The sequence below is a fragment of the Balaenoptera borealis genome (genome assembly GCF_965194805.1).
Source record: "Balaenoptera borealis genome assembly, chromosome: 7".
In the NCBI taxonomy this organism is placed as follows: Eukaryota; Metazoa; Chordata; class Mammalia; order Artiodactyla; family Balaenopteridae; genus Balaenoptera; species Balaenoptera borealis.
Genome location: NC_138864.1, coordinates 90,017,884 through 90,032,628, shown reverse-complemented (window position 1 = coordinate 90,032,628; position 14,745 = coordinate 90,017,884). Strand labels below are relative to the sequence as shown.

Below are 14,745 nucleotides of genomic sequence, written 5' to 3'. Positions count from 1 at the left end.
AAACTGTAGTGGGGTGGGGATGGTGGTGTGCTGAATTGGGCGATTGGGATTGACATGTATACACTGATGTGTATAAAATTGATGCCTAATAAGAACCTGCAGTATAAACAACAAACAAACAAAACAACTAATACTAAACTTTCATTGGATTATTTGTATGGAAATATGTTAATATAAATGTTTCAGACATTACATGAAATTTCTAAAAATCTTATATTTGTATTTGTATGGAAATATGTATGGAAATATGTTAATAAAAATGTTTCAGACATTACATGAAATTTCTAAAAATCTTATATGTTCTGGTATAATGTTATAAGTAATAATCCTAGTTATTACTTTAAAATGTATATCTCAGAAATAACTAATTTTCTTGTCAACTGCATTATTATGAACTTTCATCAAATCTTTGAAAAAAAAAAAAAAAAGAACTGAAATAAAATAGAAATAGATATTAAATATTTCCAACTGACAACCCCCTTCAAATTGGCTGGAATTTCTACCTTCTCATTCATTCATTTGTTCACACAACCTACATTTATTTTGCAACACTCTGACCTTGGCACTGAGTGAGATGCTTTGGAAAAGCAGTGATTACAGTTCCTTCCTTCATTGTACATAGGAAAATAATTATTCAAATAATTAAATCTTTGCTTTTGATCAATTCTATATGAGAACATCAGGATGCAGTGAGATGTAAAAGGAGGACTGAAGCATCTCTGAAAGATTACAGATTATATAGAAAAAAAAAAGAGCACACATGTAACCCAAAATGCTCAGCTGAATTCATCTAGTACTGCTCAAAGGTTATAGAATTTTAGCTGGAGTGACGTGATCACACAGAGCAAGAAGAACTACAACAGAGTTTCTTGAGACTTGCTCCATTTCTTGCTCCCTCCACTGAAGTCCTTAGTGGTGGTGGGTGATAGTCATTATTGCTGGACATGAATATTCTGGTCCTGTTTCTTTGGGGCACGTGGTAAGATTGTAATTCTGGGGAAAATGTAAGTGTGTAATTCACTATGTGCTCTTCCCCCTACCATGATGATTATGGAAATTAAGATGAAGCCTCTGTCAGTCTTAGCCCCTAACAGAGAGGACGTAAGACTGAGCTAACTCACAGGGGACATGTGGCATAAGCAAGAAATAAATCTTTGTTGTCAATGAGATAATGGGAATGTATGTTAGTGCAACATAACCTAGCCTATCCTGACTATTACACGTTTACATCAGCAAACTACATTAACCTGCCAGAGAAAATGGATATTCAGCTGTTAAGTGACACTGCACCATTTCTCTGCCTCAAATTATCCAGAATTCCTTAAAGCACATTTCTACACAGATTCTTAATCTGCTCTGTTCTGGTCAGGGACAATGGCAAAGGAGGCCATTAAAGCTCCCCTAAGAAACTGAATACCATTCTAATGTGTTAGGAAATTCACTTATTTTACCATGAAAAGAACAATTTCCCTTTATATCTATGCACAATCCCCTATATAGTAAAAGTTTAATAAATAACTGTTAGTGTTTTTTTTTTTTTTAAGAAATAGTTATGCCCTGTACTGTTAGTGTTTTATTAGATCATCTCTGTTAGCTCATAGGAAGTAATTAAGGTGAAACATAACGATAAGTTAAGAATGTGACATAACATTTTTTTCAAAGAGCCAAAAATATAAGTAAAGGAATACTAAACAGTGGTCAATGGGCTTAAGTAATTAACCACATCAGTAATTAAATAGGCTTAGTGAGGTGAAACTAATGACTAAATTTCAGGATCTATTATATCAAAATGGAGGATAATTCTTGCTTATGTGGTGTTACTCTGGTATCACTGAAATAATTTAACTCTCTAATGACCTTTTCATTTAAGTTTGATTAATTCTATATCATGGCATTAGCTCATGCAGTGAGCCTTACTGTCACGGTAGATTTTATAATTACCTAGCAGAATCAAGGCCTGTAAACACTCAGAATTGCAATAGAAAATGTCATCACCTGGAAGTGCTTTGGCATTGGGAGACAGATATAGGGCAAAATTATCTATTATCCATACCTCAATCTAATACTGAGGTATCAGAGGGTATTAAAATGTACTTACATTCTCCAATAACTTTAAATTATCCAAGGTTATAAGTACTCTAACACAAACAACTTGATTGCTTTTCAGAAAAATAATTTGTTTTTCTTTCTTTTCACTTATGCATTAGTTTTAGCTTTTGGCTGCTTCTCCAGAAGCCTCTGGTCACACACTACCCTCAGGGATGCTCTAGTCTGATAAAAACGTGGGCATACAGAGCTGCCAAACACTTTAAGAAACCATCAATCTACTACTGTAAAAAATTAACAGTGCTTAAATTTACAAAAAAGATGTTGGAGACTTGCAAAGAAGCCCAGGACAGGAAAATATCTAGAAATTTATAACAGAAAGTATTTCCAAAAGAAAATGAAGTGCATATTCTGTTTTTCAGGTAGTATATGGAAAAGTTCATTTTCAAGGAGCCTGAGTCAGACTAAAAATAGTAAAGCTCTGCAAGCAAAATGCTCTCTTAAATGTCTAGCTCTTAAGTAAATAATCAGGTAATATTTTAGCACCTTAAGTTTACAAATTATTTTCACATTTGATCCTCACAACAATTCTGGGGAGGAATGAATAGATAGTGTCATTCTCCTTTCATGTAAGAGGATGCTGAGTCCAGAATGTAGCACAAGTGACTTAACTGAGGTCTTTAACTAGTAAATGTCAGTGTCAGAGTGGTGTCAGTACAAAAGCCCAGGCCCTGGCCAGAATATATCTGAGACCCCAACCCAACTATATTCTCTGACAGCTATGTGACATTAGTACTGTTTCCAAACTCTCTGGGCCTCATTTACCATAGTTACAAATATGGATAATACCTACTTCAAACAATTGTTACAGAATTAAATAAGGGAATAAGAGAAAATTTTAATAATTATCAGTAGTATGCTGACAAATATTAAACAACAGGCTCTCTGAAGAAAAAAGTACATATATGTTTATTTTAAATGTTATTGACATGAATGTGTAGCACACAATTAGAAATTAATGGTAAAATACACAATACTTATTATTGTAAATTCTACATAACCAATTGGTTCTAACAATGCTTCCACTGATATTTTTCAAACTCTTGTAGTGATAGACAAATTATGGCTTCAATTCAACCAGGATTTGGCAAAAAGAGTCAGATCCCAATCTGCCATCTCTTTTCCCAATAAATGCCTCATCATTAAATATGATATGTGACATCAAAGCTGGTTGATATTTTTGTTTACTATAACAAGTTAGGAGGAAAGTGAAACAACTAAGATGTGTGTCAGAATCTTATTTGCTCATGAATGACGTGCATCACATCTTTGCTGAATCAGATAATAGTTTTCAAATGATAAATGAATATTTCCTTCATCTTATATTCTTCATAATGTAACTGCATGACACACTTTCCATTTTAATTTGCATCATTAACATTTCTCAAGATTAGACAATCAACAAAACAATAAATCAATACCTGATTTGTAGCATTTGCCAGCCATGGGTAATTTGAGCCGCCAATATGATGTCACTGAATACAGAGCTGAAAAGAGATGTGTAGTAGTACACTGTTATACAGGATTTCCACCACAGATACAATAGGTATGGATAACCTCAAGACATAACATAACATAAATAATAGTAAAATGAAAAATAATTTGGAAGTGATTGAGCTTTGAGCATTTATTAATTTTGCTTTCAATATTTTAGTTAAGTGAAGGTTTACACAATTTAATTTTTAATAATGGATGTTTCTAATAAGTGCTTTGAAAAATTCTTGAAAATTTAACAATGAGCTCTTTCAGGTGAGCCAGTACTAGCTGGCTACAGCACAACGCTGGAACCCACTGCATATTATGCTCAGTGAATATATATTTTCTTCCCTTTTTTTTTTCTTTTGTCTTGTTAGCTTTCTACCCATTCTCCCTTTATCAATCAAAGATGCCATCCAGCTCAATTCAGCATTTCCACCCTTGGCAACTAGGAGCTTTGGGGAGGTGCCGCGATAGCTGCTCTTAATTAAGTCAACTTCAAAAAATTTCCAAACGTGCCTCATTTTCCTTATCAGTCATTTTGCAGCTAACATACAAATTTAGCTGAAAATTTTCTGAATATATTTTTATAATCTGCCTGTTTTGAGAATAACAAAAACCATCAGAAAAAAAGGTTACTTTTTAAGTTATTATTCTAAAGCACTATTTTGTTCTCTTTAGAGCCAAAGTGTAGGAAGCAGCAACATCTATTGATATCCTTTCTCCATCCAGGATGCTGACTCAAATCTAAGAGATGCTCTATCCTAGGAATCCAGTGCTGACCAAGCCAGCAAGAATCATGGGCAGAGAAGTCTAAGTGTTAACAGAGGCTCAAAGCTCCCTCAAGACACTGCATCCTCTGTGAGCAAGGTTTCATCTAGATAAGAGACTACCAAGTAATTTTCTGGCCCTTGTTGTTATTCCTCCCTCCCCGCGCGTATTCTTCCCCAGAGGTTGATAGAACCTCACTTAGTTCCTGCTACCTGATGCCATAGAGGCTTACTGGGCCGTGCGACGCAGAATGTGATGTTTATTCGTCCTGATCATCCTGATGACCCTACACTCTGTGGAAACAAGCCCAGAGTGAAGATGGGACTATATTTGTGCACTAATCACATTACAATTCTGATGGGATAAACGTGTGCCTAGTATTACTTTTCTTTTTTTTCCTTTCTTTCTCCTCTAAGGTTTTTTGGGTTACTTGGGGGTTTTTTGGCTTACTTTGTATTTTGTGTAAAATGTTATACAAGCATCTTCCTCTCTCATCCTCTACAAAGTCCTTTTCTTGTTTCCTTTATCTCTAAATCAATAGCATTCAAGTATTTGTTCAGGAGCTGCATGTTTCACAATCTCACCATAAAAAGAAGCTTCTCCCAGACTCAGGAAAATGAGATGAAGCACAGCTCCTTCATTTCATCAACACTCATTTACAATGGTTACTGATGCAGATTTTAGGGGAGACTAAAAAATAATTTGATACAAACTGCCCACCCGTCTTCATGGGGCTATTTGTTAGATTCAGTCTGTATTGTAAAATAACCTCTTTACTAGATGCCGGTGTCGGCTCTTCTGCTTATAAGTTTCATGACCTTATACTTGTCACAACCTGTAGTGTCATCTGGAAAATGGATATAAATAATACATCCCTAGTTAGCTAATGAAATGATTGGGAGGACCAATTTTAAAATGTGTGGTGAAACGTTTTGTAAATGAAAAGACACAATGCAAACAAAGCATGATTATTATGGCTTTATTTATAACTCTTCAGCGCTAACATAATTATATACAGTTTTCCAGAGACAGACACACTGAGGTTTTGATGAGAAACCTTATTATGCGGATAAGATACTAGAATGTATCCAGGAATACTAACATCTTACCATGATCCAGCCACTCGTTTTGAGAAGCTCCTGGATGGGAGATGTATGGATAAAGTAAGCAAAGCACGCAAGGTCGCAGTCTTACCATATGGGACTATAGCTCCACACCCCAAAGTGGGCTGAACTTCAGGAGGCAAATTCTTTTTGCCAAGAGTAGAAAATTGCTTCTGAAATGGACCTGGTATGATTGTGGAGAACTGTACTGACCAGAAGATTCAGTGGACACAATTTGCAGTGACTCATTCTGACCATTGTTTTAGTAATGCTGTCTGGTGGTTCTTAGAACCCGTAACCGTGGTCTTTGAACTTCTGATTTCAATTCAATCCAATCAATTAGAGCAGAAACTGATCAGCAATAGAGCACCAACATTTCATCCTATGCACAGTTACCACAAACACCATCTACCAAGTCGTTCATGTAAACCATCATGCTAGAGTGTGTTTTTGAGACATGAAGAACCTGTGTTTAAAAGGCAACTGAAGAAAAATTATTCTGGAATAGGAATGGGAAAGAAACTTTTTCTTCAAAGTAGCTTTTGGGGGAAGAGAAGTTTAAACTTCCTCTTAAATTTTTTCTTGTTATTATTCTCTATCTCTACGATTGACCCAGCCTATGTCTTTAAAGAGAAAAAGGCCAAAATGAGCAGAGAGGATTTTTGATGTCCAGATCAGCACCAATTTCCTGAGCTATGTGCTGCCTTTCTGTCTGTCTGAGCAGGAGTTCCAGCGGCCTCATCTTTGGAGGTCATAAAACCCAGTAAGGAGACACATGATAAAAGATTTAGGCCTCTCTTATTAACACATAACTGTTAGCAAGTAATGGCAAATTAGGAAACATTAACAATAGATGATACTTAACTATAAATGCCTTGACAAGTGTGAGTTTGAACTTTTTATTCTTAATGTGTTCCAGGGTTTAAAATGCGCTTTTAGAGTTACAATAAAACCTGGGTTTTTTTTTCTTTGTAGTTTCAATATCAATTCAATTCTCATCTGCAGTCTCATCCTTAGGTCTTTAAAATAACAGCATTTGGAAAAAAGTAAATCACAGAGAAGGGCAATCTCTATATGCAATAAGCAACAAAGATAAAAATGGATGGGTAATACTTAAGTGGAAAAGCATCATTGTAAGAAATGCTCAAAGAGGATTTCTTTCACTCATAAATAGGTCATATTCATGGGGATTTGCACCAACATAAGCACTTTAAAAAGATTGTATATAATCCCTTCTTGGAACTGACATTTAGAATCAAGTCCTCTACTCCCAACTCTTAGGCCTCCAAAGATATAAAAAGTGGCCACATTTTCTACCGACACCTGGAAACTCATTTCTGATTTGTGTATCTGTCTGTTGAGACAGTAGGTACTTGTGACTGATATAAGCAGAGTAAAGTAGCTCCGTAACCTTGGTCTTTGAACTTCTGATTTCAATTCAATCCAATCAATTAGAGCAGAAACTCATCAGCAATATAGCACCAAAATTTCATTCTATGTAATATTTATAATATATTACAGTGGTATTATATATCTTATTTTCTTTAAAATGTACCCAGAGATATGAAATTTGTATAGGGCCTAGCCCTATATACTATGCAAATCAGAACATAATCATTGACCCCTTGTAGAACACATAGAATACGGTCATCACAGCATGCAGCACATAGTAGTGGTCTATTGGCATTTGTGACTTTATACTCCACATTGTTAACTTATTGGAAGCACGGATTTTGTTTGATTTGAATTTGTAACATTAAGGCTTATCAGAACTGTTGGCAAGTACTAGGTGCCTAATAGATATATGATGACTGAGTGAAAATAAACGTTATTGTAAAGATACGGGGAATATCTTTGGATGTGCAAAATGAGGTGTTACCCACAAGAGGATTATTTCGTTAAAAAAATTTAGTAATGGTAGTTGGTAGTGGGGAAGCATGTACCAGATGGAAAATAGCTATTATCTTAAAAGATTGTGCGGTAAACAGTGAATGCGTTCCAGTGAGTGGGCATGTGTGAATGTGTACAGTCCGCTTAGAACAGATCATCCATCCCTGGCTCCAATAAACTCAGAGTATCAAATCATCTAGGTAAAATGAATTGATAAAAAATTATGACATTAGTTTATTTTGGTACAGAGAAGAACTTGCTTTCAAAATGTAACAAAGTAAAAAGTCAAGAAAGAGGTTTACTTCTCTGAAGTAAAAATGAAACACTTTGAACACCGATCATTCAGAATATCCATATTAATTAAATGACAGATTAAAGCACTTTAAACTCTTCTCAGAAGTCTGATCTAGCAACCTTGGGAGTTACCTTGTCATTGACAATGCAAACTTTGGGTTGTTTTGGGGGATAAATAAATAAAACAAATTAAAAAAAAAAAAAAAAAAGAACCTCTAGTGATCCATGTGTTAGTACATAAGAATTTTTGAGGGATGAAAGTCCCAGCAGGGGAAACAAGCAGTTCAACATCCCACAAGGAAAGAGGTGACACCCCCCCCCCCCCGCTTCTGCACTGCCTTAAACCCTACAAAGAACTATTCTCTACCCACATTAGAGCACTTATTTGTACATTTCAGCAGCAGTCTCAGCACCTTGGAACAAATGGCAGAACATTTTTTCACTCCTCTGAACAGAACCCAACAATTTTAACAGCAGGAGTTCAAGTGTTTTATCAACAGCACGCTACTATCTACTCTGAAGGAAAAAAAAGAAAAGAAAAAAAGGAAGCCCTCAAAAACAAAACCCCTTAAGGAATGTAGTATGAATGTTTAGTGAACTATGTGTTTAGAATAGAAAATTGTCACAGCATGCAAGAAGATGGCAGTCATTCAGAATAGCACAGAAATTATCTTTGTACCTTCCTGAGCTTCCAAATATGCCCTATACTTTATTCTACCTGTGTGTAAGGTATAAGAATACACTGGAAAACAACTGCTTCATTTGGGTAGCCTAGTCTGAGCCTTGTTGACTTCACCACTGGTCATCATCCAGAAAAATCATAATGACTCATCTCTCAATGTCACCAAGCCATGACAATCTGTGACCCTAGTAAATTGTCACAGATCAATAGATTGACCCTTTGCTCAATGTAAACCCTAATGTCACTGCTGAATTCAGATAGGATTCTTGCCTAAGTTTCTTCACTCCAGAAAAACTCAGAGTGCACATAGCCATCCCAAATTTTACAAAGAGATGGAATGGAATAACAAAATATAAGGAAAAATTGGCGACTTCTGTTCAAGACCCAAGTTAGTGCTCAGTACATAGAAATCTTAAGTATTGCGACAATTGTAAATATTGGGTTGGCCAAAAAGTTCATTTGGGTTTTTCCATAAGATGTCATGGAAAAACCCGAATGACCTTTTTGGCCAATGCAATACTTTAGAACTTCCAGTGAACTTATGATGTTGTGTTAAAATCTGCTTTGGCCTCTCAGTCTTAGTTAATACTTTTATTTCATCATATAAATTGATTTATTATTTTATAAATGTTTATGCCTTCAATAAATGCACCAGAATGCAAATATTAGGAGTTTTAGACAAGACTCATCTCCTCACTTTTAGGAACTCATTGTTTACCTGAAAGCCAAGATCTTGGTACTAAATATATTAAGAAGGTACATGACATATCAAGCAATATGAGAATCATCAGTAGAGAGAACAAAGTCAAGATCTAGACGAACGGTTAAGTAAATAAATGCCATGAATTCATCATTAGGAAAATGTCATGATCAGGTATAATAAAAAATGGACCTTGAAAGATAATATTTGGATGGATAGAGGTTAAAGAAGAAGGCATTTTCAATGTGGGCCAAATGAAAATGAACCTGGTTTGTATAGGGACATGGAGGTGACAAAGCTGATTACAACTAGTGGTATATAAAGATGTTCTTAGAGTTAACATTTGAAAAGTAAATTGGATTTAGATTGCAAAGTGACTTGAATTTCATCTTGAGCTATAAATTTTAGTATTATTAAGTTGCATCCTACCTTGGTCTGAAATGATTTGAGGCAGTTTACAAAGATGCAGCAAAACCAAGAAAAATAACCTAATTTACACTTCAGGAAAAAAATGAGTCAAAATAAAAATTAAGATTTAAATTAGTGAGGTGTACCTAGGAAAGAAGTTAAGTTTTTAAGAAGCATGCTATAACAAGTCATACATTTGTTAAAAGCGATAGACAAGATTGTTTTCCCACACAAATAGGGAAAATCAGATGAAAGATTTAGTATTATAAGGCACAAGTAAACCAAATGCTCAGGAAAATCACAACTGATACTAAGACCAAAGACCTCAAAAAGAAGTCAGTGAATAATATGATAAACAAATAACATCCTCAACAACACAGCAGAAAAGTTGACAGAACAATTTTCCAGAAATTCCCCTAACATAGGTCAATGATAGATTCTAAAGCACAGTGGAGTAATGTCTTTGAGGGATGATTCTGCCCAGATATGTTTTACATTGACTGCCTGACTCAACACAAGAATATGAGGTTAAAAGTCATGAGAGACTTTGAAACAGGACACCTACCTATTTAAAGGCAGACATCTGCTATAAGACTTCCTCCAGACCCCCTCTTGGTAGACAAAATAGAGGACCTTTGTAATAGTTTCATATATCAGCTTGTGGACATTGCCCTTACAATTTCTTTTAACCCTAGCTCTGTAAAAGATACAATTCATTCTCAAGAAAAGTATGTTTCTCTTCCATGAGTTGCCAACCAAGTCTTGGAGAAACATGGGTTTTAAGGTAAATGCAGGGTTGCAGAAACCATCCATCAGAACTTGGAAAGTTTTAACCTGGGAAGATAAGCACTGGATTGTCAAGAGCACTATTTGCTTTTAAATTTGTGATGCAGATTTGCATTTACTTCATACCCCATGCATAATTTGAAGGTCTGCCTGTTGGAAATGGCTGTCCTTTTGGAAAAAGGTGCTACTGTAATGGCAATAAGGAAAATAGGTCATGAATTAATAATCTTGCTTGGCGGAAGTTTCATGACACCTGCCAACACTACACACAAAGAAAGCTTTTCTCAGTGCTTCGCTGTCGTGCCTGGCGGATTAACTCATATATTTTACAAAAGAAGTGCTCCATACTGTAATCATTTCCATCTTCTGACATCTGCTTCATGCATATCTTTGTCAATCTAAGATATGCCACTTGTCAGTTACAAGTGAATCAAGGTGTATAAAAATGCAAAAATACCACTTTACATTAGGGAGGTGTAAAGGGCCTTAGCAGAAATTGACAAAAGTCACCAAATATAAATTGTAACCTTTACTCTAAAGCTGACAACTTAAAATTTCTCACCACAGGGCTTGCTGGAGAGCCTAAAAATGAATAAGAAATCTAATTTACCTGAATTGTGATATAAATTTTGTTAATCTTTTGTGGTTTTTTTTGAAGAGTATAAAATTTTATTTTAACTATTAACTATTTTACAAGGATATATGTTACATTTTATTTCTTTCTATTATTTATTTTATATATAAAGGCCTTTATATTGTGACCTAAAAATCATGAAAAGATATAACTCCTTTCAATATGATGAATAATACTCCCTGTTAAATGTGGTTACCTTTCTCAAAAACCATAGAAAATTGAAATAAAATTATTTAGTAAAATTGATAACAATTCTTTAAAATAATAATATGCTATGTTATTTAGGGCAAAGTTATGTAAGGTCCAAAATGGAATATGGTACTATAGCTCAAAGAGTTAAATCATTTCATAAGCAACAATAATATCTTTGTTAAACTTACAGTGTTGCTATAATAGAATGTCTTTGAATAGCTCTCCTAAAAAATATCAAATAAAGCTATGATTATGAAAATGGGCTATGAATAATGTTATTGAGGAATCTATCAAATTAATAAGTGGTTTGTTATTTTTTAGTTACAATTTTGCTAGACATACTTAGGTTTATCCACACTTGCTATATATCCTTGTAGTTCTGATAATCATCTAATAGAAACTACAAGTATAAATAAATATATTTGACTCAGAGAGATTTTTCTTTTGTTCCATTTCCTTTTCCACATAAATACAAATCATAGTGTATACTCTCTCCCACATGCGTACTAAAGAAACCTTTATTTTCTTTGAGTGTGTGTTAGTGTGTGTGTATGTATCTGTGTGTAAAATCAAACTGTGATATGTCAGGTAGGTGATTTTTTTAAATGGACAAAGTAATAAATTTTATTCTCCTAGTGCCATCAAAACTTGCACAGAAAAAAACTTACCTTGTCCTTAGCCCACTGTTCCCTAAACACTTGGAAAGAAAAAAGATAAAGGAATCATAAAATCAAAAGGTTTCAGACTAAAAAGAAAGTTTCAAAGTAATTAAGACAAGTTAATGATAACATACTAGTATCCAAAAGAAAACTGTTTTGACATCTCTTATTAAACTGTTCGTATGATATTTATCTATTCATTTTTAACAACCTGACATATATACTTGTGGGAAGAATACTCTGTAAGGAACTGCAGGTTCTAGAAAGTTCTAAACTTTGTGGAAGAAAATTTAGAAACTGTGGGTGTATTATAAAGTTAATATACTTCCACATAGTGGAATATTGTGCAGCTATTAAACTTTTACAATACAAATACTGATTATAATGTATTATAAAATGAAAAGAACTTATGAATACGGTACTATTTTATTTTCTATAAGCAGATGCACACATACATATATTGTAAAGGTAAAAGGAAAAATTAAACAATTTATTATTATCACTGACTGGTTGGAGTAGTTTCTAATCAAACTTACACCTTTCTATATTTCCAAATTTTCTGCAATCAACATGTGCTAATTCTCAATGAAAAATTTAATGTAGAGTGTTAATATACAATAGAAAAAGCAAGAATTATTCCAGATAACTAACATCCAGGAGGAACATGTATGTACCCCTTAGTTCATATCCCTGTATTTGATAAATTTAAACAAATCCATATCAATGATTATGCTAAAAATAAATGAACAGGAATTCTTGTTCTGCATAAGATGGTTAAGCACACGCCACTCTATCTCTCACACTAACTGCAACTATAAAAATGGACAGAATGTGTGAAGCAACTATTCAAAGACCCTGAAAAGTATATGGTAGCAGGTACAACAGGTAAGAAGATGAGCATTTGAGTAACCACCAGATCTGTACTGAGGTGACCATTTTTTCCCCTTTGGACTCTCACCATTTGGCCCTGAATGTTGCACAGTTGTAAAAGTGAGTGGCAGAGAAGAGTAATGAAAGCCTCAGCTTTCTGGGCGAAGACTGAAAAAGGAAGTCCCAGGGAACCTATAAGTACCAGGGAGATCAGACGGAGGGCAGGGCTTGGAAAAGAAACCCTATAAAGTTGTTTATGAGTTCCTGGGCTCATCACCAAGTTGTGCACACGTAGATCCACTCCTGATCAGTGTATTAAAGCTATTGAGAATGGAACTAACACATAAACTACCAACTAGGTCCCAAACTACTACTGGGTGGTACACACAAGGGACAGATTCAAATAGCACTACAAAGGCTTTGAAAACTAAACTGAAATTGGAACCACAGCCCACAAAAAGTATGTTGGAACTCTCAGCATAAACCTAACCAGGTTGACTGCTTGCTAGAACAAAAATGTCAATGTTTTCCTTGGGATTTAAAGTAAATCAGGAAGGTTATAGCATAACATTCAAAATTTGCAAGATACAGGCCAAAATCGTTTTCCATGTGGAAAACTAGGAAAATTTTAACTTGCAGGAGATGACAATCAACAGATTCCAACAACAAAATGACACAGCTGTTGAAAATATCTGAAAAGACTTTAAAGTAGTTATTAGATAAATGCTCCAGCAATCAGGGACACTCCAGAAATGATGAAAAAATATAAATTTTCAGCAAAGAAATAGAAGACATAAAGAAAAAACAAACAGAAGTTTTGTAACTGAAATATACAATACACAAGACAGAAAATTCACTGGGAACGTCAATAACAGAATGAAGATGACAGAGAAGACAGTGTTGAAAATAGATCAATAGAAATGATCCCATCTAAACAACAATCCGCAACTTAAAATAAATAGATTTATTATCTTAGTTTCAGAGTGTTGAGAATCCAGGAGAGGCCAAGCCACATGATGGTCTCAGGTCACTCTTCAAGCTTCAGTTAAAATGGCTGAGGCTACAGTCATCTGAATGCCTCTCTGAGTCAGCCAGCAAGAGAGAAAGGAAGGGCATGCAAGACAGAAATCATAGTCTTTTTGCAACCTAATCAGGGAAGTAATATTCAACAATATTGCTGAATTCCATCCACCAGAAATGAGTCACAAGATCCAGCCCACACTCAAAGAAAGGAAATTGTATAAGGGTATGAATATCACGAGCTGGAATCTTACAGGTTTACCACAGCTTTGCACAGACTTAGGTTGTATGAAGAATATAATAGAAAACATATTTTCTACTGCCAAGAAGGTATCTCTTTGCATTGTTATCATTGGTATAACAATTGGAATCAGAGAATTTCATCGAATTGGAACCACTTTACTTATTTAATGCCAGTTCATCTATATGATGTTCCCAAATCGGTCACTCCATTTAAAGATAAGGGTATTAAAACAGCAATTAATGGAAAAAGTGTGTTTGAACCATTACTTCCACCTGTAGTTGTATGTAAGATTTTTAAATGGGGATATTCTATATACATTTTATTTTATTTAAGGAGACAAAAATCATCTCACTACTTTCCTTTAAAAAGAATGATAAATCTGGAAAGGGCATAAGAAAATAACTAGTCCAACCTCTTGATTTTGTAAGTGAGGAAACTCAGGGTTATTCAAACTGTCACGGCTATTTGACAATAATAAGTCTAGGAAGTGACATACTGAAACTGACTCTCATGGGCTTGCAAGGCTTAACTGTGAGAAGTCTTCCTAACACCACTTTCAGTGACATCAGGCTTTCTGATCTCTTGTTCCCTATCTGCTATGCACTGGTTGTATGTCTTTATCATGAAGACCAAAGCTGCTGAACTAATTCTCTTACATAATGTTTTACCCTCCTCAATCTGACCTGTACTTTGTACATAATGTTTCTTCAGAAGTTATATTCACTCATATGCACTGTTAATGAAAAGCAGGTTTATATACCCATAGTAATTATGGGTCCTGGTGATCTTTGAAAAAGATGGATGTCTAGTTTCTCTATCTCAAATGGTTTGTCACAAGAAAGCAATTATCTTTATTTAATGTCTAGACACTGTGACTATATTTTTAACACTGCTACACAGTATTAGCCAT

The 14,745-nt window shown here is 34.7% G+C and overlaps 1 protein-coding gene and 1 long non-coding RNA gene across 7 annotated transcripts in view; one reads left to right on the top strand and one right to left on the bottom strand.

The window, feature by feature from the left end:
* The window catches only part of LOC309632498 (uncharacterized protein), a 615,011-nt gene that overhangs the window by 371,418 nt on the left and 228,848 nt on the right, over positions 1–14,745 (bottom strand). For all 6 annotated transcript variants that reach the window (XR_014246932.1, XR_014246933.1, XR_014246934.1 and 3 more), the window contains one exon: positions 3,528–3,593. Coding sequence is in view for 1 of the 6 variants with exons in the window: in XM_082400159.1 (XP_082256285.1) it covers positions 3,528–3,552 (25 nt within the window). In the remaining 5 variants the exon portion in view is untranslated. The remainder of the gene's footprint in view (positions 1–3,527; positions 3,594–14,745) is intronic.
* Positions 1–14,745, top strand: part of LOC309632550 — a 385,961-nt gene that overhangs the window by 168,609 nt on the left and 202,607 nt on the right. The gene's annotated exons all lie outside the window — the stretch shown is intronic.